Source organism: Cantharellus anzutake (assembly GCF_015039405.1).
Source record: "Cantharellus anzutake strain C23 chromosome Unknown EI90scaffold_33, whole genome shotgun sequence".
In the NCBI taxonomy this organism is placed as follows: Eukaryota; Fungi; Basidiomycota; class Agaricomycetes; order Cantharellales; family Hydnaceae; genus Cantharellus; species Cantharellus anzutake.
This window is the reverse complement of record NW_024066983.1, coordinates 176,082-199,443: the sequence shown is the minus strand read 5'-3', so window position 1 is coordinate 199,443 and position 23,362 is coordinate 176,082. Positions and strand designations below refer to the sequence as shown.

Genomic DNA, 23,362 nt, shown 5'->3' with positions numbered 1-23,362 from the left:
ACATACAACGAAATTTACACGGAAATTATGAAAAATGGGGAACTATAGTTATGCAAATTTTCAGCCCAAACGGTCCAGCCGTTGTGAAGTTATACCCATGACGGGAATATAGAAATCCGCATCATGTGTAATGACACGTGAGGGTGGCGATGCGCAGGGAACCGGCCGTCGGAACCGAGATCCACACTTCAGCAGATCGCGAAGACCAATTTCCGTCCAAATAAGGAAGAGCCCGGTCAAAACAAAGCACGGAAAGTGCAAAACAACCTTAGATCATGAGGGAAAAATCTGAAATAAATCACAGAAGCCCATATGAAAGAAATAAACACCCGCGCATATCATAAATCCCAAACAATTAAACGGAAACGGCGCCCGCATACGAAACGACTATGGGAACGATGCACGTGATTACCGAATGTGCGCATGAACTTTTGCTAACTCAACGAATACCAGGAAATAGGACACAACCTTAGTACCATTGGAAAGGTGGGAATAAATGAAAATTTATGATACCAAGAACGTGAGAAGACATCCAGAAATGAATGAGATACAAGGACATGAAGTTAGAAACCTGAAAACGCATGGGAAAACAGCTTCAAGAGGTCCAGAGTCCTAAATAAAATACATAAAAATATGATATCTTCAAGGACAACCTACTATAACAACGAACAATACATATGGAGGATTAGGATGTGATAATACAAAGGGGAATCAGGGAATATGAACGAAATTCATGAAAACCACTAAACTATGACGGACCATGGCAGGAATTTTAGGGAACAATATTCTAATGAGGTGGAGAGCTATAACACATTCATTTGAGTAATTCTTGACTACTAGCAACTTTTTCTTTCAGTTTTTTTTTTTTTTTTTTTTTTTTTTGGTGGAACCTCAATAGCTTTTGCGGTGTGTCGTGCACACTGAGGTTTGATGTGGGGGGGATCCCCAGTTGTGAAGAGTGAATTGGTTGTTCGGGATGAGTGTTCAATGTAGCCACTTTTCAACTGCCACCATGGGGAAATGCGTTTACGCACGTGGGGCTTTGTGCCCCAAAACCTGAATAATTCACTCATTTACCATTTCAGTCTCATTTTAACTAAATGTCACTAAATAAAAATGGAATAAATCAGCTGAAGGTCTCAGCACAGCCGTACGCATAGTAATGCGAAGTTTGAATTCAGAATCATCAAGTCATAGCAAATTTAATGGTATATATAGGGAATTTGAAATAGGTAACTGCGACAAATGCAGCGCAGCCAAGTTCTAATTAACCATTAAAATAGCTTAGGCGAGGGAGGACAATAAGGATTCTAGGCACAGTCTGACTGCAGTAGAACTGCAGTTCAGTGCAGCAAAAGCACAGTAGAACTATAGCGTGAAATTTTCATTTTTTATTCAGTTTGAGAAAAATACACTGTAAATAAATCCTGTAAATAGAAGGTAGAGCGTGAAAAAGGAAGGCGACCCAAGGAGTATAAAAGGGAGACCCTTTCTGCGACTTTTCGCCCCCCTTTAGAGAAGTAAGAAAATAGAGTATTATTTTTCTCAAGCATTTCTGGTTGTCACTCCAGCATGAAAAAGTGATATACAGTTAAGATTGCCACTGTAGTAAAAGGCAGCAATTAAGGAGAGAAATATTAAGTAAATATTTCAACAGGAGAGCTGGTTAACACTCCAGATTTCAAAGTGTAAACACAAAACAGTTATCTTGCTACTGTTAAAAACAAGCAATAAAATAAGACAAAAATAAAACAAACCCAAGGGACACTCCAGACACAATCCAAATCCATTAACTGAATAGAATCTTTGAAACTTCACCAAGTAGAAGATTATATTCAAGTTAAATTCCAAATTAAACAATGCTACACAGAATTACACCTAGACAAATTAAGAAATTTCAATAAAGAAACAGCTCCGCAGGGCTCGGTTTATCTGTAAGTCAATTCCCAGGAACTTTAAAACTAACCCATAAAAATAGAATTAGCCAAAACACTCGGATTGGTACTATATTTACAATAAATAACACTAGTACACTTCCCCATCCTAACTAAAGAACCAGGGAACAGCTTGGTGGTGGTCTCGTTTGAACCTCCCAACTGACCTTCCTTCGTTCTCTCCTCCAACGTAAACACCATTGCCAATATTCCTCGGACTTTCAACCCCGCCTCTGTAAGCTCCGCAACCTCCAAGCTTCGCAGATCATCTTCAGCACTTTCGCCGCTTGTAATGTATTTCTCGCGTTTCCCCCTCATCCCTATTTGGACTGCTGCTTCTTCCCATTCTAGCCAGTTAGTCATCATCCCCACTTCCCCTCATCCTCCTGTGTCAGGGCACACCCACCTGACCCGGCCCCACCTAACCCAGTGCCCCACCATCCGCTCCTCCCGACCTCCCCCTCTTTTCCCTTCCCTTTCTTCTTCCCCTTCTTTTCTATTCTCTCTCCTCTTTATTCCTTTCTTATCACACGGACGACTTCCTTTGTATCAATGTACCATTGACCCGGCTGCAGTGTAACGCACCCGAACCCGGACACACCAGACGACCCCCCGCATACCGGACGCTCCTAGGACCTCTTACGGAGGTACCCGGATGGAGGTGGCTGTGTGCTTGGATGACGTGGCGCTTCCCACGTGGCCTTCAACCACATGTATATAAACACAGCCTATGTCAGAGACCAGATTCGAGACGAAGGAATGTCTCCGTAACGGAGGGCTTCGGCCTCAGCGACTTCTGCCAAGAGCGCTGTGCCTAGTGACATGTCCGTGCCCTAACTTACTGACTGGCAATTAGAACCTAGGGGGGTAACTCTAGTTGATTTTTCTACTGGGGCGTAACCTATGTACAAGTGGGATATATATATGGTTACAGTGGGGACGGGTCCGCAATTGGCGGAGCCGAACGGAGCGGAGCTAACGGGGTTTAAACGTTAGCCGACTGAATATTACTGACGAGTCGGTTCGCAGGGTTAGCGGAAAGGCAGGCGTTAACCCAGAGATGGAAAGGAGGGATAGGCTCGAAGGTGGGCTCTGCAGGGCAGGCGAGTGTATTGCCCAGCGGAGGCGGGGGTGCGCTAGCGGACGTCGGAGCTGTCCGGAAGTCTTCGGGGCTCCGTACTTAGGGAGGCGTAGGTAATAAATTGAAATGAGGGGGTGGTGACCATCGAGGGGTACCGAGAGGATTGCGGAATACGGGGGCTCCGAGGTTAGTGAGGGAGGAGCGGAGTTGGAACGGAGAGATCGGAGGGACCGGAAGTCGATGGCCGGGGATGGATATGACAGCCTAAGTGGGAACTGAGAAGCAACCTTCTTCTCACATTTCCCACTTTAGGCAAGTAGCTTACACTTCCCCTGATAATAACAATAACACATTTCCCACTTTAGTCTCAGTGGCCAGGGACCCTTGTCTGCTTCGGGCCCGTTGTTACGCGCGCCCGCATCATACCTACCGGACCCTCAGCCTCGGGCAATACACCCGGGCGCTCTCGACCCCGGGTCGGTCCCTGACATCCTGCCCCTCTGGGCCTCGCCCTCCTTACCTCCTTTCGGATGTATCACAGGTTCTGCCTTATGACCTTCGGTACCGCTCCACTTCTGTCATCCCTTTGTTCCCATTCAGACACCTTTGTTCCGATTCGGTTCCCCTTCGTTTCCTTGTGCTTTCGCCCCCTTGTCAGGGACCGACCCGGGGTCGAGAGCGCCCGGGTGTATCGCCCGAGGCTGAGGGTCCGGTAGGTGTGACGCAGGCGTGCGTAACAACGGGCCCAAAGCAGAAAAGGGTCCCTGGCCACTGAGACTAAAGTGGGAAATGTGTTGTTGTTATTATCAGGGGAAGTGTAAGCTACTTGCCTAAAGTGGGAAATGTGAGAAGAAGGTTGCTTCTCAGTTCCCACTTAGGCTGTGTTTATATACATGTGGTTGAAGGCCATGTGGGAAGCGCCACGTCATCCAAGCACACAGCCACCTCCGTCCGGGTACCTCCGTAAGAGGTCCTAAGAGCGTCCGGTATGCGGGGGGTCGTCCGGTGTGTCCGGGTTTGGGCGTGTTACACTGCAGCCAGGTCAATGGTACATTGATACAAAGGAAGTCATCCATGTGATAAGAAAGGAATAAAGAGGAGAGAGAATAGAAAAGAAGGGGAAGAAGAAAGGGAAGGGAAAAAAGGGGAAGAGGGGGGAGGTCGGGAGGAGCGGATGGTGGGGCACCGGGTTAGGTGGGGCCGGGTCAGGCGGGTGTGCCCTGACACCCCTCCATTATATATATATCGGCGCTTGTACATACTCGTAGGAGGCTCAGTCCGAAATCGACCTGAAATGCCCCCTAGAGACTTCCTGCTCGCCTACTGTGAAATTAAGGACCAAATGGACAAACAGCAATGGCACAGCGCTCTGCTTGAGTCGCTGAGGCCAAGGTCCCTCCATGCTAAGTCTCCAATTCCACTCCGGAGTCGTCTGAATCTGCCCGTTCTAACACACGCGCGCATGCTGCACATGCCCTCAGGATCCCCCACAGGGACACCCAGATGACTGCAGCTGTATGCAGGGTGACATGGCAAACCTCATGTGACCCAAGCCGCATGTACATAAAGGTACCTGGGGTGGGAACCGAAGAAGTAACCTTCTTCTCACAGTTCCCACTTCAGGTAAGTAGCATAGCCTCCCCTTTTAATAACAACTCACAGTTCCCACTTCAGTCTGAGTGGCCAGGGACCATTGTCCCGGATCGGGCCCGCCAGTATGCATGCCCGCTCCACACCCTGCGACAGCCTCAGTGCCAGGCATTACCCCCAGGCCCTCTCGACCCTGGACGCATCCCTGACACTATGCACAGCTGATAAGAACTCACATCGCGCAGCTGAGTGCCCTGGTGCAACCACAGGGGGTAACGTCAGTGACTGCGTTGGACCTTGCCCTTTCGTGGTCCATCAACTTCCAGCACCCTCCTAGGTGGACCGCTGTGTTGAACGACAAACCCAATGCAATATACAGCCAAGGGGTGATCTCGGAGGCGAAGAGGGTTCCAGATGGATTCAGGAATGCCTGTCATATCCATCCCTGGCCATCAACTTCCGATCCCTCCGATCCCTCCATTCCACTTCCGCTCCTTCCTCACTAACCTCAGAGCTCCCATATTCTGCAATCCCCTCGGTACCCCTCGATGGTCACCACCCCCTCCTTTCAATTTATTACCTACGCCTCCCTAAGTACAGAGCCCCAAAGGCTTCCAGACAGCTCCGACATCCGCTAGCGCACTCCTGCCTCCGCTGGGCAATACACTTGCTTGCCCTGCAAGCTCACCTTCGGGCCTATCCCTCCTTTCCGTTTCTGGGTTATCGCCTGCCTTTCCGCTAACCCCATAACCCGACTCGTTGGTAATATTCAATCGGCTAATGTCTAAACCCCATTAGCTCCGCTCCACTCGGCTCTGCCATTTGCGGACCCACCCTCGCTGTAACTATATATACTACACTTGTACATAGGTTACACTCCAGTAATAAAATCGACTAGAGTTTACCCTCTTCAGTTCTGGTGACCAGTTAGTAAGTTAGGGCACGGACATGTTTACTAGGCACAGCGCTCCTGGCATAAGTCGCTGAGGCCGAAGCCCTCCGTCATGGAGACACTCCTTCGTCTCGACCCGGTCTCTGACACCACCTCCACTCCTCCGTCCTGTCAGGAACGTGCCAGAAGCGTATCCGGGTGACCCGCGAGGCACGCAAGGTCGTCCGGGCTCGTAAGGTCGGAGGGGCGGGACTTTAGCTTCAGCGACTCGGGTGGAGCGCTGCGCTTCGTTCTTACGTTGGTGTCCCAATTTCAGACAGAAGCCTTACGATGAGGATAAGAGTTTAGAGGGGGAATCCAAGTCGATATACGAACTGAGGTACATCCGGTGTAACCTACACGCGTTATAAACACAAGTAACTAAATGAGAGCGGCCCGGAAGGAGTGGCGGATCAAGCGCGATATTAATGAATGAAGAAAGGAACAAATAATCAATATCGGCAAACTTGGTCAACAAAAGGAAAGCAAGGAACAATAGGAGGAACAATAGTCCGCAAGAGAAAAGGCCATCCGGCCGTCTAGCAAGCCGTCCGGCTGGGGGCGGACAACAATGAAGCGGGCAACCTAGGTTGGGAGGTACGCGCGTGAGGGAGGAAGTGCGGATGAGGGTGACGGGTGGACGGATGGTGATGATAGCGGGAGGGACGGGCCAAGTGACACTAGGACGCGTAGAGGGAAGTGTCGGATATGTCGGGTCGTGACAGAGACTTAGCGTGGAGGGACCTTGGCCTCAGCGACTCAAGTGGAGCGCTGTGCCATTGCTGTTTGTCCATTTGGTCCTTAATTTCACAGTAGGTGAGCAGGAAGTCTCTAGGGGGCATTTCAGGTCGATTTTGGACTGAACCAAAACGAGTATGTACAAGCGCCGATATATAATGGAGGGGGCAAAGGCACAAGGAAAACAAAGGGTACCGAATCGGAATGAAGACGTCTGAATGGGAACAAAGGGTAGAAGGAGTGGAGCGGTACCGAAGGTCATAAGGCAGGACCTGTGATACATCCGAAAGGAGATAGGGAGGGCAAGGCCCAGAGGGGCAGGAGGATGAGGAGAAGTGGGGATGATGACTAACTGGCTAGAATGGGAAGAAGCAGTAGTCCAAATAGGGATGAGGGGTAAACGCGAGAGATACATTACAAGCGGCAAAAGTGCCGAAGGCGACCTGTGAAGCTCGGGGGTTGCGGAGCTTACGGAGGTTACGGAGGCGGGGTGGAAAGTCCGAGGGATATTGGCAATGGTGTTTACGTAGTATGAGGTCACCAATGCAATGGACTAAGACCGAGGTGGAGTCAAAGTCTGAGGTAGGGACTATGACGGAGGCTCGGAGCAAAGGTACGAGTGGTGTCCGAGTACGAAGTACGGGACAGCGGTGGAAGGTCGTAACTTGGTGGGAGGGTGGCAGAGGAGTACCAGAGGGAGGAGAGAGGGGAAAGGTAAGGGAGAGGGAGTGGCGGAAAGGAGGAGTTGTCAGGTCCGAAGGTGAGTATCGGAGCAGACGGGGGAAGCATAGGAGGGTGACGGAAGGGTGGAGGTGTTGTGAGGGAGGAGCGGAGTAGGAGGAGGGGGAGTAGTAGGAGGGTGGCGAGAGGGGGGCGTTCGGTCCAAGGGGAATATCGGAGTGGACGGAGATAGGGGAGGAGAGGGAAGGAGGAGCAGAGGTGGCGTGGGGGGGTGAGAGGAGGTGTGTTGCCAGGACCAGGGGTGAGTATCGGGACGGCAGCGGTAAGGTATGACTCCGGAGGTGAAGAGGGTGGAGGTCCGGAAGTCGGGTCGGGGTCGGGTATGCACGGATATGACACCCTCCTTACCTCCTTTCGGACGTACCACAGGTTCTGCCTTATGACCTTCGGTACCACTCCGCTTCAGTCTTCCCTTTCTTCCCGTTCGGACGCCTTCGTTCCGATTCGGATTCCCTTTGTTTCCTTGTGCTTTCGCCCTCCCATTATATATATCGGCGCCTGTACATACTCGTTTTAGACCTTAGTCTGAAATCAACTTGAATTCCCCCAAGAGACTTTCCCTCTGCTAGATCCGAAATTAGGGACCCCCAGGACAACCAGCAATGGCACAGCGCTCCGCCTGAGTCGCTGAGGCCGAGGTCCTTCCACACTAAGTCTCCGATTCCACTCCGGAGTCGTCCGAATCCGCCCGTTCTAACAGACAGCCTAGAACACGTGGCGCAATGCTCCAGCCAAGTCATTGAAGCCAAAGTCCCAACCCCCATGACACCTTGCAACAGAGTAGCTCATTAGCTAAGTGTCCACTCACGCTGCCGTACTCCACTCCGCTTCCCGCAAATACCTTGAATACAGTTTCTGACAGTAAGTGAAAATTCCCACAAATTCTGACTCAAAGGTGACCTTGCAAGCAAGGTAAGTTGGCATTTTCTATAGTGGAGGTCTCCTTATTTCAACGTGTCCAAGTCATGCTCCCTCTTTATCTTAGCCAATGCTTTAATGTAAGGAGTGGTAACCCCACCCCTTAATTCCTATCTTTATTCTATATGTGTCTCATAATAAACATGTATAAACAATGTATATACAATAATGTGGGAATTTGGGAAAAGGGACAGAACTCCTTTTTCTCCCCATCTGTCAGAACCATGCAAATCTTCGCCGATGGTAGCTGTAGGCGACCGAACGTTGCCCGCTAGTGGTAAAGGCGTCCTACACACGACCGAGCTTTAGCGAGGGATAAACCCCACCGATCTCGAGGCCGAGGCTACTTAGGTGAGTGAGCCGGGATTTTGGCTTCAACGACTCGAGGAGGAGCGTTGCGCCTCGTTCTCGATGCGGTCCCGATACTTCAGAAGGTCAGAGGTCTTATGGGGGACAGAGGTAAGCTTAGGGGTTAATTCTAGTTGATTTCGAACTACAGTACAAGCATTAGTTACAAGCTGTATATAAGCACTAGGGAACTGAATAGGGAATAAGTCGCCAGATCTCACGGAGATTGCAGGCGGAGAAAAGAAGGAGGAAAACAAACAAAGAGCACGTGTTCAAGACAGCGAAGGTCAAGCGTGACCTTTGCCGCGAGATAACAAGGTGCGGCGATACATGGGACAACGGGTCGTGGCACTCTGCGCCACTAGGTCGTTCAACGACAAGTAGGAGAGGGGTTGTGGAGAGGTGGCGGGAAGTGGTTAGATGGCGACAGGTGGTGAGCGGAGTGTGCGGGGAGTGTTCGGGCGTGGGAGAGGGTCAGGGAGGAGGTCGTCTGGCTGTCAGGGCACACCCGCCTGACCCGGGCCCACCCGGGCCCACCCGGCCACACCACACCCGCTCCCCGCTGTCTATCCCCCTCCCCCCTCCTTCCTCCCTCTCCTCCCCCTTCTTTTCCCTTTCCTTTCCCCTTTCTTTATTTCATTCTTCTCATCTTCTTCTTCCTGTTTATTTCTTTCTATCTACACGGACCACCTTCCCTTGTATCAATGTACTATTGACCCGTCCGGCCCACACACCCCGGACGGCTTCCCGCTGTGCCCAGCATGCGCGCATGTAGCGGACGCTCTCGGGATCCCCCATGGGGACACCCGGATGCCTGCGGCTGCCTCCGAGGATGACGTGGCACCTGTCATGTGACTCAAGCCGCATGTACATAAATGTACCTGAAGTGGGAACCGAAGAAGTAACCCTTCTTCTCACATTCTCCACTTCAGTCTGAGTGGCCAGGGACCACTGTCCCGGACCGGGCCCGCCAGTACGCACGCCCGCTCCACACCCCGCGACGGCCTCAGTGCCGGGCATTACCCCCGGGCCCTCTCGACCCCGGACGTGTCCCTGACACTGGCCCCAGGGAACGCCGGGTCGTGACACCATCATTGATAATTAAAGCTCCATAGCTCAACTTTATTGATGACCTGAGGATTGAGAACTGGGGTTGGTGTCATATCCCAGAATCCCGACCCCGTGCACTCCCACCACACCACACCTTCCTAACAACTCCACCATCCCCTACACCATGCCTCCCCACTCCCCAAGTCACCTTCCCTCCTGATTGTCTCAGCTCCGGTCTGGTTGCAGCGCACCGAACCTTGGTCACTCCCATCCCGGAAGCTCGTTCCCGAGTCGGAACATTTGGAGACTCCAGATTTGCTCTGATATCCTGACGGACCTCCGACATCCCGTGACATACCCTTAAACCATTCCTCCACCCATTTCATTTATTTGAGTCACCCAACATCCTTCGGATACACAACTCCGCTTTCGGAGTTACCCACATCCTTCAGTGATCTCACCCACGTCATCACTTATTAGTCACCTTCCACTCTCAGCATGACTATCTTCTTCTTATCATTCAGTCGGCTAACCCCCCCTTACCCATTTCTCGTTCCCATTCATTTTCCGGCCTCTTACTCCACCCTCCTTGGTCCAACACCTCAGTTCCCCGTTAAAGATATCGTTCGGTACCTCTCGGTATCATTCGGCACCTTTCGGTGTTGTCCCATTTGTCATTCAGACTTTGACTAAGTCCTTTCCATTTCTCTTTATAAATACCCATAGATTAGAACCTGTAGTTCCTCAGTTCTAATCTCGACTAAAATGCTACCCAAAGTCCCTCTGAGTGAATCCCGTTCCGTTCTACAAGATACCTCAGACATAAGAAATACAAGGACTAACTGAGACATAATGGAGGCACAGCGCTCCCTCCGAGTCGCTGAGGCCGCATCCTTCTTAGAGCCTCTTGTACCATCCAGCAGAACCGGGCTTCCTGGAGAAGCTTCAGTCCACCACCGGAGCTCTTGGATTCCCCCTCTAGTTGAGCCCCACCTGCATTCGGACTCACGCATTTACCCCTACGATCCGGGTTTTTGACAGTTGGAACCTGTCAGGGACTCATCCGGGGTCAAGGGGGTCCGGGTGTAGTGTCCGGGACCGAGAGCCTGGCGGGGGGTGGATCGGGCGTGCGTACTGACAGGCCCGATGCAGGACAGTGGTCCCTGGCCACTTAGACTGAAGTGGAAAGTTGAGAAGAAGGCTACTTCTTCGGTTCCCACTTCAGGTTCGTTTATATACATGCGGCTTGGATCACATGACGGGTGCCACGTCACCCTCGCACACAGCCGTAACCACCTGGGTGTCTCCGTGGGAGATCCCGAGGGCATCCGGTGCAGGCACGCGTGCTGGGCACAGCGGGAAGTCGCCGAGGTGCCTGGGCCGGGTACATGGTGGGCGCGCTGCAGATGGGTCAATTGTACATTGATACAGAGAAAGTCGTCCATGTAGAATAAAGGGAGAATAAAGAAGAAGTAAGATAAGGAGAAACTGAGGAGGGGAGGATGAGGGGGGAAGAAGGGAAAGGGGGAGGAGGTAAGGAAGGGTGGACCGGCGGGGTACCGGGTCAGGTTGGGCCGGGTGGAGCCGGGTCAGGCAGGTGTGCCCTGACAGAACCTACACCAACCCCTTACATTTAACATCACCTGGCCAAGCAATATGTGGTGATATGACTGATGGATACTCGACCTGACCTTCCACTCCAGCCCAGTTAAAATCAATTAGCTCGACTTTGTCATCACTTGCAATCATGACATTTTTCACCAATCCTTCAGACATATTTTTTTGCTTTGCTACAGCAAGCATGTTGCCATTGACACATTCCATGACAATCATGATGATAGACTGATAGGATGGTTCATCCTCATGGAGATGTGGTGATCCGCAATAGAGAAGTTTCGGTGCATAATTATGATCTGCAAGTGTTTGATGTGCACTCCCCCCATAGCGATCAGCAAATTTGACAACAATATCTTGGGGTGGCATCGCCTCAGTCCGTGCGCGAAGAGTGATGCAGCCAGGGACATTTTCTGTTAGAATGCGGGGATTCGGACGACTCCGGAATGGAATCGGAGACTTATCATGGAAGGACCTCAGCCTCAGCGACTCAGGCAGAGCGCTGTGCCATTGCTGGTTGTCCTGGGGGTCCCTAATTTCGGATCTAGCAGAGGGAAAGTCTCTTGGGGGGGAATTCCAGTCGATTTCGGACTGAGGTTACAAGTTACTAGGTACATTGTATATAAGGAGGGGTCCGGAATCAAAAGGAACAAGGGTAGGACAAAAGGAGACAAAGGGAGATGAAAAGAGGAACAACACCGAGGGTCAAGTGTTTGACTCAATGGTGTTTCTCAAAGGAGGAATGAAGGGCCAAGGCCCAAGGAGGAAGGAAGGAGGTTGGGAGTGGGGAATGGCTAGCTGACTGAATAGAAAGGAAGCAGCAGCCCAAATAGGAATGAGGGAGAATAGCGGAATTGAAATGGACAATGCAATAGTTGCAAGGTCCGGAGTAAGTCCGGAAAGTCCGAACTCGGAGGTTAAACTCCGGAATATTGGCAAAGGTAATTAAATGGAATGAGCTAACCAATACAATGGGTATAAGCGGAGGTGGGGTCAAAGTCCGAGGTCGGAGCTAAGACCGGAGGTTCCGGAGACGGAGACGCAAACAGGATTCCGGAGCGGAGGTCCGGAGTCGGGAGCATAGGTGTTGCGTACTCGTCTGGAAGGTGTCGAGGTTGGGGTCAGACCCGGAATGTTCCGGAGTCGGACCGAAGGTGGTGTCCGAGCCGGAGGTGGGATAACCTCTTGGGAGTCGGCAAGGAGAAGGTGATGGAGGGGGAGTAGGGCTCCGGAAGTCGGAGTTCGGAGTTCCGGGAGCCCGGAGCGGAGGTCGGGATTGTATGGATATGACATTTTCCAAGAAGCCAACATATTTGAAATTAGTGCGTCCATCGCCAACAGGGTAAGCAGCAATTGAAGGAAAGTAGTGCAAATCATCGGGAAGATTGCCTGTGTCTAGACCCTCATAATATGACCCAAGTTTCTTCAGACTCGCCTGTAGAGCATTGAAGGCTCGTACAATGCAGGTGATGTGCAATTCATTGAGAACGGAGTCTAATCCAACCCAGATGCAGTCGGTCAGTCGTTGGACAATCGCACCATCAGTGATGACTGTTAGAATGCGGGGATTCGGACGACTCCGGAATGGAATCGGAGACTTATCATGGAAGGACCTTGGCCTCAGCGACTCATGCGGAGCGCTGTGCCATTGCTGGTTGTCCTAGGGGTCCCTAATTTCGGATCTAGCAGAGGGAAAGTCTCTTGGGGGGAATTCAAGTTGATTTCGGACTGAGGTTACAAGTTACTAGGTACATTGTATATAAGGAGGGGTCCGGAATCAAAAGGAACAAGGGTAGGACGAAAGGAGACAAAGGGAGATGGAAAGAGGAACAACACCGAGGGTCAAGTGTTGGACTCAATGGTGTTTCCCAAAGGAGGAATGAAGGGCCAAGGCCCAAGGAGGAAGGAAGGAGGTTGGGAGTGGGGAATGGCTAGCTGACTGAATAGAAAGGAAGCAGCAGCCCAAATAGGAATGAGGGAGAATAGCGGAATTGAAATGGACAATGCAATAGTTGCAAGGTCCGGAATAAGTCCGGAAAGTCCGAACTCGGAGGTTAAACTCCGGAATATTGGCAAAGGTAATTAAATGGAATGAGCTAACCAATACAATGGGTATAAGCGGAGGTGGGGTCAAAGTCCGAGGTCGGAGCTAAGACCGGAGGTTCCGGAGACGGAGACGCCAATGGGATTCCGGAGCGGAGGTCCGGAGTCAGGGACATAGGTGTTGTGTACTCGTCTGGAAGGTGTCGAGGTTGGGGTCGGACCCGGAATGTTCCGGAGTCGGACCGAAGGTGGTGTCCGAGCCGGAGGTGGGATAACCTCTTGGGAGTCGGCAAGGAGAAGGTGACGGAAGGGAAGTAGGGCTCCGGAAGTCGGAGTTCGGAGTTCTGGGAGCCCGGAGCGGAGGTCGGGATTGTATGGATATGACAATGACAGCACCAAGGATTGTGACCCAGGGACCCACGGTGGCCACGAGGAATGTGGGACAGGCAGTAGCATTTCGAAGCATTGCATACTAAGGAAAAACAAATGAACAATCCGAGTGCAATGCAATGGATTGGGCATACCCTGGGCTGAGCCCAACAATGGCCCACAGACAAGCCCGCTGGGTCTGAACCACCATCTCCGAATTCATTTTTATCTTCCTGAAGAATCATGAAGGGTGACCCATGTGTCTCCAATTCCATGACCGTCAGGAGTCGTTTTGTCATCATTCTGAATCGTTTGCATGTTGACTTGAAGGATGTTGCAAAGAAGTGGTCCCAACACCTTGGCGTTTCTTTTCATTTTTATAAATCGCCGTTGCGGCTTTCATGTATCCTACTGTTTCAGGAATAATGTTGTCGAGAGGAGCGTCTCTCTTCTCCATATCGTCCAAGAAATGTCCAAAAGCAGGATGAAATAATTGAACTGGAGGTGCGACGCTCGTCCTGGGCTTGTCTGCCTTGTAGCGGCTGTCATAGATGGAGTATGGAATCTGGGACTTCGTGTAATTTGACAACTTTGCTGAATCAGCAGGAGCCAACGCAGTCAAGATGACGTTTTGAAACCCTGTTAAATGTTATTTATCAAGGATGACAAAAAAGAAAAGAAAACCCGCACTTTCACGCAATGCAGGGATCTGGTCTCTCCTCTCCTGTTCTCGTGCGTCATTAGTACCCAGGCCCTCTGAACAACATCAGTGAGGTTGTCCAAGAAAGACCGAAATCGACTCACCATTAGCTGGTGCTTGAACGACGATATGCAGGTGATTCTCTTCGACGTGGGGGAACATTTGCGAGAGTGGTAGGGAGAACCCCAATGGTGCGAGATTGGCGTTTTGAGTCTTTCTTCAAGGTCACCATCCACGGGTAGGGAGACCCGGCTAAGGTTAAGCTCCAAGGCAGCAACGTGATTGAGGCGAGGGGACTGTTTCTCCTTGATCAAGTCTTTGAGGGTGCTGACACTTTCGGTCTTCAGAATCTTGACCACCAGGTACTGATTCGGCTCCCCATCAACTTGGAGAACGACACAGTTGAGCGAGAGAAGTTGCGCGGGATCAGGAACTCGGTTCACTTTTGAAGGTGCCGAGGTGGAATTAAAATGTAGGAATTGATGGCGTTTGGAGACCATCATCGCATATGCAGATACAAACAGAGAAAGCTTCGCTCAAATGCTCACTGTCATCCTCTGTCTGTGGCTTTCAGCCTGTCACAAAGTCAGGTGTCTACTTATCAGGATGAGTGTTGACGCACCGGGCAACTTGACGAGCAGTGCCTCTCCAGCTGAGATGTTCAAGCCTGCTATTTTCCGACTCGGAAGGAGTTTTTTAACCTCATATTAGAGAATGCCTCGCTGACTAGCTCCTCAAGCATATCATTATCGACGAAATCAGCTGTTGAGTTTGTAAATCTCCACACTTCAAGCTCGAATGCAGCAGTATTGTTAAGGTGAGGCGACGCCTCATCCTTGACCATCTTCTTCAAGTCAGCGACATCGGTCTCGGAAGGTACTTGGACCTTGATCGGCTGTCCAGCAACAGGCCTGCTTTCGTGATCGACGAGGAGGCACCAGACTTCCATGACAGTGAACCAGACACAATAAATTCGGCCAACTCCGTGACAATTACATACAGCTGAGCAAATCTGCAAATTGCAACAACTTTGTGGACCCAGATCGATAGGTCAAATCGTGAGCGGTCCGACAGGTCCCTAGGTGGTGACCTTCTTCACTACAGCAGCCGCTAAGTACTATTGGGGTGCTGCACAATGAACTTAGGCCACCAAGTAGCCAATGGAACATTCAAGCTGCTTCTGACGTTCGACGAGTCCTACCCCAACAAACCCACCACCGATGCCAAATATGCTCCATCCAAACATTTATGCGAACAGAGAGCTTAGTTTGCTTCAGAATCACTGGTCACCTACCCACGATGTCGCTGCAGTACTAACGAGCATCCAAATGTTTGTTTCACGATCCCATTGGTATGGGTTTCGTTAGTTTTGACGCAAACCCTCGTCCAGGTCATCTTATCCTGCACAACACCATTTGAGAGTGATTGATTATGCATGTACAAACAGCCAGCTCTCCTTTAGGGTTCATTGTAAATATATGTGACAAGTTTGGTAGCAATGCGATGGGCTCAGAGTCGACCTCCCCCAAACCCATGTCAAGCCGAGTCAGACATATGCTAAGTTAAGAGTTGATAATGGTGCCAAGGCTAGGATGTTGGATCACCAGAACCCCATAGATGGTCCGAAGCAATGCCCTGAAATGATGACAGAGGAAGCAGACGGAAAGGATGAGACATTTCCTGCTTCGATTTTTGCATGCAGGATCGAAATTTCAGGCAGAGTCAACTGAGCGTGACGATCCAAGCAAGTAAGCAACCTTAGCCACGAGCCATTCAGAAGTGGGGATGGGCATACTTACTGATAAGTCCAAATCCTTCTAATCGACCAGTGGTTCTCCCGAAGTTAACAATCTTGAGCGACATTATTCCGGGCATGAAGACCTGCTGAGTTAAAAGACAAATCGAATGATGGAAGCACTTGGAGATGGAGACAGAGGCAACGACGATCGAGTGAGGGGCATGCCGAGATGTAATGTCCTCAAGTCCCCCTTAAAGGTGATACAAACTGGAATTTGCCAAAGAGACATATTTCCCAGAAAAGGCAACAAGAAACACATGGGAGTGCCAAAAAGTTTACATATGCTTAAAGCCGATCTCCACCTATTAGGCACTGCTACCTGAATTCGCCAAGCTCACTGAGACCGAGGGCCCATAAGGAGAAAGCCGAACAGCTCGTCGACTCGAGTCTAAAGTAATGGGAGGTTGCTGGTTCAAAGTCACTATTGCTTGAAGGAGCAATCTTCGAAGCACCTCGTGTAGATTGGTGTCGCGTGGTGGTTCGATTAGGTATTCATATTCTGGACCGACCTGCACGCCCATGTTATGAAGCAATTCACCAAGAACTGGCCCCAATGCTGGATGAAGCGCACTTTTCCACCAACTCAAAGGGAAAAAGAATAAAGATGCCGACGTGTCGGCGGCACGGTACCTCCTCCCCTTGAGAATACCCTCAAATGTGGCGAAGTGCATTGATGGAGAATCTTCACTCCCTTCAGGCTTTACATGGAGTAGAGTGTCGACAATAACCCAAAAGAGAGACTCGATATCGTGTCGTGGGCGATATAATGGTGGATCTTGCAGCGAATCCAATCGGTGAATGTTGTTGGCATCATAATTCTCCCAACCGGCCTCATATGAGCGAGGGCCAAATAGCATATGGTACGTGTGGAGCGCCTCGCCTTGAAGCTCGGGCATGGGCAGGAATATGTGAGCCTCAGGGGCCCAAGACCTTGACAGAATTGCTCGGGGGGAATACAGTGGGGTTCCCTAGATCCATCGTCATTGAAGAAATACTGATACACTAACACCACGCACACTAAACCGTCTCAGAATTTCTGCTGCTTGATTGTCATCAGGCAAGTAGCGAGCGGCCAAATGCAGATCACCAAGCAGACCCCTAGGCTGATTCCTGAGGCAATTACGGGATTTGAACATCTGCTCACTATTTGGTCAAAGGCGCTCACCTGTTGTCGGGGTCGAGGTATTTGTTTATGAAAGTTGGTTGGTCGGTCGAAGGATTCAGCATGTTCTCAGGAAGAGCAGCTGGGTCCTGGGGCGTTACGCTCTTTACATATATATATATGTTTGAGGGGCTGATGTCACGGTGAACAACTTCACGGCGTTCAACGATATAACGCAACTCTAACGAAATCAATTTCAGCATCAGGTCCTGATAATCAGATGCCTTCGTACCTTCCACAATATCGAAGAATCCTGCAAGTAGATCCAAAACAGTCCTCCCTTTCGAGATTGGCGCACCAGTGTCCAGGTAGAACATTGCAGAACTTCTTCGGGAGGTTACTTGTTCATGCGTTTCATCGGCATTCCATTGGTTCAATTCATCCGAGTCCCAGAAGCTAACGTCGATAGTAATGGGTTCCCCATGGACCTCAACGCCTCGAACAACGCCTCGAACATAGCCATCCCTGTGGATATGGTTGAGCATCTCCATTTCGTGGTGAACCGGATCCCCTCCATCCGGTCGACCCATAACTTGTTTGTAAATGATGGGGGCACCTTGGGCTACGGGAGGGTCCACCTGCGCATACACGCGCGTACAGCGAGTGTGAGGAATTCCAGAAAAAATGCAGCGATAGAGTCCGTCTAAGTCATCAATACTCCATAAAGGGCTACAGGCACTACTGCGTGGCGTCAAGTTCTCAGTGTCAATGGTGTTATCTGACAACAAGAGAAAGCCAGCACGAGTTGCATTGGGAGATGACATAATGTGCGACGGGGGTGCATTATAGAGGGACGCGACGTATTTTATGAGGGCTTGGGGCTTCGAGTAGGACTGTCGCGGTGATCGGTATGCAGCAACTGGGTCGCTCCAGATGACATAATAATGTGTTTTCCCAGCGTAAAGCCCGTATACACACGGCTTGTCCAATCGAACGTGGTGTATGCTAGTGGCGTAGAGAGCCGCCTGCTTCAAGCCTTTTTCTTCAGCCGTACCTTCAGAAACAACTTCGATGCAGGTCTCCACTTGTGAATAAGAAAAACGAATATAATTCCCTGTTCTGGACCTGTTAGAATCCTGCAGGCGATAGTCATCGAATATGGGCTGGAATGTTCCAAGGATGTCTGGTCTCTCCGAGACATTTAATGCCGCCCAGGGATGGTGTGTGACCGCCCCGTGCTCGTGAACGAAAAAGCGGATGCGATCTCCCGGCGGGACCTCAGGAAGATAGGCTGAGTAGACCCTCAGTAAAAGTTGATGAACGCCACGGATTTTAACATACTCCCTACACTGTCACTGATGCCATTTAAGACTTCGGTCAACCGTTTGGCTGCAACGTTGCCACTGAGTCCTTGGATCGCGGTACGGATTGCATCAAAATTAGGCAGGTTTTGAGTCACCATCTGGGAGAGGTGCCGATCCACAAAGTCTTCGACTTTGAAGGGCCCCTTGATGTCTTCTGCACGGGACTTCCGTGCGAGGGCCTCATCGAAAGGCCTTGCCGATGGCATTAGGGGATGGAGTTGTAATGGAACCGGCTAATTCCGTTTCTAGAACGCCGTACTGCCGTTTTCCATTCAATAGTCCACGTGACGAATTTCGGTTCCGCGCTCGCTTGTTGCGCGAAGGCAAGCCCGGCAAAGAACAGCTCATATCTCTGCAACCAGATGAGCTAGGGACTTGCGGTTTCTTTTAAAATGCATGTATTTTACTCCTACAGATTAATTAGCCACCGATAATCCTAATTCTCGTTTTTTATAAATTCACATTTGTCACAATCCCCCCCATTTTTCTCAACAACGGCTGGATGGAAAGAGGTGAAAATTAGGCAGTAGGTAGTTCTTGTAAATATCTCGAACCCATCTTTTTTCCTAATTGATAGGACTTTTTCTCATTTCTTAATCAGGTTATGTGCCATTCCGGTGACTCACACAGTCCCCCCCACTTTCCTCAACAACTACTGAGTGAAACAGGATAAAAGTCGCGCAGTGAGTAGTTCTTCCATATGTCTCAAACACATTTTTTTTTCTAATTGATAAGATTTCTTTTCGTTTTTTAATTAGGGTGGGTGTTCAAGACCATGCTCAATGTAGCTTGACACCATCCCCCCTGATTTCCTCGACAATGGGAGGGTGCAGCGCAGTGAAAGTCAGACAGTAAATTCTTCTGGTATTTATCTCAAACCCATTTTTTTTTCTAATCGATAGGATTTTTTTTCGTTTTTTAACTTTCATCCCATTCCACCATCCATTGTTGAGGAAAAGCCATCAAACCTGAGGTGAGCCCGCAATGAAGACAGAACCCAATTAAAAAACGAAAGAAAATCCTGTTGATTAGAAAAAAAAATGGGTTTGAGATAAATACCAGAAAAACTTACTGTCTGACTTTCACTGCACTGCACCCTCCCGTTGTCGAGGAAATCAGGGGGGACGGTGTCAAGCTACATTGAGCATGGTCTTGAACACCCACCCTAATTAAAAAACGAAAAGAAATCTTATCAATTAGAAAAAAAAATGTGTTTGAGACATATGGAAAAACTACTCACTGCGCGACTTTTATCCTGTTTCACTCAGTAGTTGTTGAGGAAAGTGGGGGGACTGTGTGAGTCACCAGAATGGCACATAACCTGATTAAGAAACGAGAAAAAGTCCTATCAATTAGAAAAAAAAATGGGTTCGAGATATTTACAAGAACTACCTACTGCCTAATTTTCACCTCTTTCCATCCAGCCGTTGTTGAGAAAAATGGGGGGGATTGTGACAAATGTGAATTTATAAAAAACGAGAATTAGGATTATCGGTGGCTAATTAATCTGTAGGAGTAAAATACATGCATTTTAAAAGAAACCACAAGTCCCTTGCTCATCTGGTTGCAGAGATATGAGCTGTTCTTTGCCAGGTGTTAGAACAGGTGGATTCGGACGACTCCGGAGTGGAATTGGAGACTTAGCATGGAAGGACCTCGGCCTCAGTGACTCAGGTGGAGCGCTGTGCCATTGCTGGTTGTCCTGGGGGTCCCTAATTTCGGATCTAGCAGAGGGAAAGTCTCTTGGGGGCATTCAAGTTGATTTCGGACTGAGGTTACAAGTTACTAGGTACATTGTATATAAGGAGGGGTCCGGAATCAAAAGGAACAAGGGTAGGACGAAAGGAGACAAAGAGAGATGGAAAGAGGAACAACACCGAGGGTCAAGTGTTTGACTCAATGGTGTTTAGGAATGAAGGGCCAAGGCCCAAGCAGGAAGGAAGGAGGATGGGAGTGGGGAATGGCCAGCTGACTGAATAGAAAGGAAGCAGCAGCCCAAATAGGAATGAGGGAGAATAGCGGAATTGAATAGGACAATGCAATAGTTGCAAGGTCCGAGGTAAGTCCGGAAAGTCCAAACTCAGAAGTTAAACTCCGGAATATTGGCAAACATAATTAAATGGAATGAGCTAACCAATACAATGGGTATAAGCGGAGGTGGGGTCAAAGTCCGAGGTTGGAGCTAAGACCGGAGGTTCCGGAGATGGAGATGCCAACGGGGTTCCAGAGTGGAGGTCTGGAGTCAGGAACATAGGTGTTGCGTGCTCATCTGGAAGGTGTCAAGGTTGAGGTCGAACCCAGAATGTTCTGGAGTCGGACCGAAGGTGGTGTTGGAGCCACAGGTGGGATAACCTCTTGGAAGTCAGCAAGGAGGAGGTGGCAGAAGGGAAGTAGGACTCTGGAAGTCAGGTTCGGAGTTCCGGGAGCCTGGAGCGGAGGTTGGGATTGTACGGATATGACAGTATCCCCTTCTTAGGCCTGAACCCTTGAAGGCCTTAGAATCGGGGGCTGAATATTCCGACTAGAATAGCGACAGAGGGAGTAGGAGAACACAGGAGTGAGATGAAGGCTGCCAGGTGTTAGCAAGCTTTCATCGATCAGCTCAGGAAGATTGGCGAGGGTGTTCAACCAACGAGAGATGGAGGAGAAGGGAGGTCCGGAAGAGTCTGGAGGCCGGTGGAGTCAAAGTCCCGAAGAACTTGACAAGGAACTGAAGGCGATGTTGAAGACTCGGAGAAGCGGAGTCGGATCCAGACATGGAGGAGACTCGATCGGAAGTAGGAATGGAGTTAGAGCAAGAGGGTAAGCTCAGAGAAGGAAGGGAAGAAGTGGAGCCAAGTGGATGCGGTTCATCCCTTGTCTGAGAAAGAAAACTTCAACCTTCCTAACCATAACTTCCTAAGAGTGGCAGGTCCGGAGGTCGTGGCGGAAAATCCAGAGCACGCTCTGTTCCAAGACCAAGCTTTGGTGGGTTGGGAGGTCCTCAAGGAATGGAGGAATCCAGGGGTGACACAATGGAGGCCGGATGGGCAACTCACAAAGTGTGTTGGAGGGACCGAAGGTCCATGTGATGATACAAGGAGGACCGAAGTCGGCTCCGAAGTATCCGAAGGAACGGAGTGAAGGAGTTCCCAATTGCGACAACAATCTCAAGGATGGGATTGTGCTGTGCATGGTACAACTCAGTCACAGAAAGGAATGATGGTGTGAGACAAGGTCCGTGGAGTTCCAAAGAACATGCGGGACTGGAGCTCGCTCAGAAGAAGGAGGGGAGGTCGGAGAACAAATCGGGATCCCTTTCGGAGTTGACATGGGGGGGAACTCAAGATTGACAGCACAAGGGGTGGAGTTCCACAGGTGTATGGGGAGCAAGCCGAAGGCTTGAGAAGGAGTACCTTGGCATGGTATGGAAGGTCCGGAGGTCCGGAGCGGAAACTCGAGGTACCAGCCAGGTAAGGTTTGTCGAAGGTGGGAGAGAGTGTATCATAAGACACAGAATCGGGGGTAGTCGATGTCAGGAGGAAGAGTATGGTTGCCCACCTGAATGGGTCTTATGCATCGATGGAGTCACGATTGTCGGAAATGATGAAGGTCCGAGGGTGTGCAAGGCACAGGATGACGAAAAGGAAGTTGGGTATGATGTTGGGGTGCAGTGTTTTCGGCATCGGAGGTAGAGCTAGCTCAGGGAACTTGAGCAGCTAGGGTTGTCTGTAGGGATGATGCGAAAATACTCCTAGTGGAGACCGATGTATAGCGCTGAGGTAGATAGAAGCAGAGTCCATATCCCCTTCTTAGGATTAGACGTCCCAGCATCTAATCGACACTACAGGCTAAAGTCGGATCATCCGGAAGCGGGAGCGGAACATCATAGGGAAAGGTGGAAGAGAGGAGTGTGGAGTAACCGGAGGGTTCCGTAATACTTCCAAGGAGATGTGGGAGGGCGAAGATCGTGGTAGCCATCGTCCAGAGAACTCTCGGAGGTGAGCCCGAAGGCAGAGAGAGTAGGTGGAGTAGAGATGTGTGCATACCATGTGCAAAGGTTAGATAATAACCGGTAGCAAGCTTTGGTGAAGCATACAAGGTACCAATGGGGTAGGAGTCTTCCTGTCAGGGGACGACTCCCGGGTCCCCATGACCCTCCCCTATGGTCCACAGCCTGACCTATGAACAGCCCTATCCAGGGCAACAACTACTGTGGGTCAGTGTCAGGGCACACCTGCCTGACCCGGCCCCACCCGGCCCCACTTCACCCGGTACCCCGCCACACGGCCTTCCCCTACCTCCTCCCCCCTCTCCTTTCTTTCCTTCTTTCTCCATTCCACTCCCTCTTTACTTATTTCACCTTCTCTTTATTTTCTCCTTATTCTACATGGACGACTTTTCCTTGTATCAATGTACCATTGACCCACCCGCAGCGCGCTCACGACATGCCCAGCCCGGGCGCCTCGGGCGACCCCCGCTATCTCCAGCTCGCGCATTCACAGCGGACGCCCCCGGGATCCCCCACGGGGACACCCGGGTGACTATGGCTGTACGCGAGGATGACGTGGCACCCGTCATGTGACCTAAGCCGCATGTATATAAACATACCTGAAGTGGGAACCGAAGAAGTAGCCTTCTTCTCATCCTTTCCCACTTCAGTCTAAGTGGCCAGGGACTGCCTCCTGAGCCGGGCCCGCCAGTACGCAAGCCCGCTCCACCCCCCACGAGACTTCCAGTGTCGGGCGTCTCACCCAGGCCCCCTCTACCCCGGATGCGTCCCTGACAGCAGAAGAAGGCTTCAACCTCGTCTCCCCTATCCCCCCTCCCTCCCCTGCCATGGTAACCGAAGAGCAGTACGATGACCTGCTGGCCCGGTTCCAAGAACTACAGGCCATCATCGAAAACCAGGTCTTGAACCAGCCGGCACCCGCCCCCTCGCCGGCACCCACACCTGCCCCTGCACCCCCACCCGCGCCCAGACCCAAGGGGCCTAAGGTTGCCCCCCACTGCCTTCTCCAGAGCCAGCGAGGACCTTGACTGTTTCAAGGCCGAATGCGGC

At 50.6% G+C, this 23,362-nt stretch overlaps 2 protein-coding genes across 2 annotated transcripts; both read right to left on the bottom strand.

The window, feature by feature from the left end:
- Positions 1-11,904: 11,904 nt before the first annotated feature.
- On the bottom strand, positions 11,905-15,006 carry EI90DRAFT_3125565 (uncharacterized protein; the record flags this gene model as incomplete). Its single annotated transcript, XM_039063848.1, has 9 exons — positions 11,905-12,044; positions 12,095-12,439; positions 13,047-13,332; positions 13,410-13,460; positions 13,513-13,680; positions 13,770-13,996; positions 14,048-14,111; positions 14,162-14,422; positions 14,785-15,006. The coding sequence occupies 9 exons, from the start codon at positions 15,004-15,006 to the stop codon at positions 11,905-11,907; spliced, it is 1,764 nt and encodes a 587-aa protein (XP_038914495.1).
- A 1,154-nt stretch (positions 15,007-16,160) lies between these two features.
- On the bottom strand, positions 16,161-18,527 carry EI90DRAFT_3125564 (uncharacterized protein; the record flags this gene model as incomplete). The annotated part of the gene is made up of 5 exons (XM_039063847.1): positions 16,161-16,823; positions 16,872-16,965; positions 17,021-17,198; positions 17,250-18,248; positions 18,299-18,527. 5 exons carry the CDS (start codon positions 18,525-18,527, stop codon positions 16,161-16,163), a joined length of 2,163 nt encoding a protein of 720 aa, XP_038914494.1.
- Positions 18,528-23,362: the final 4,835 nt, after the last annotated feature.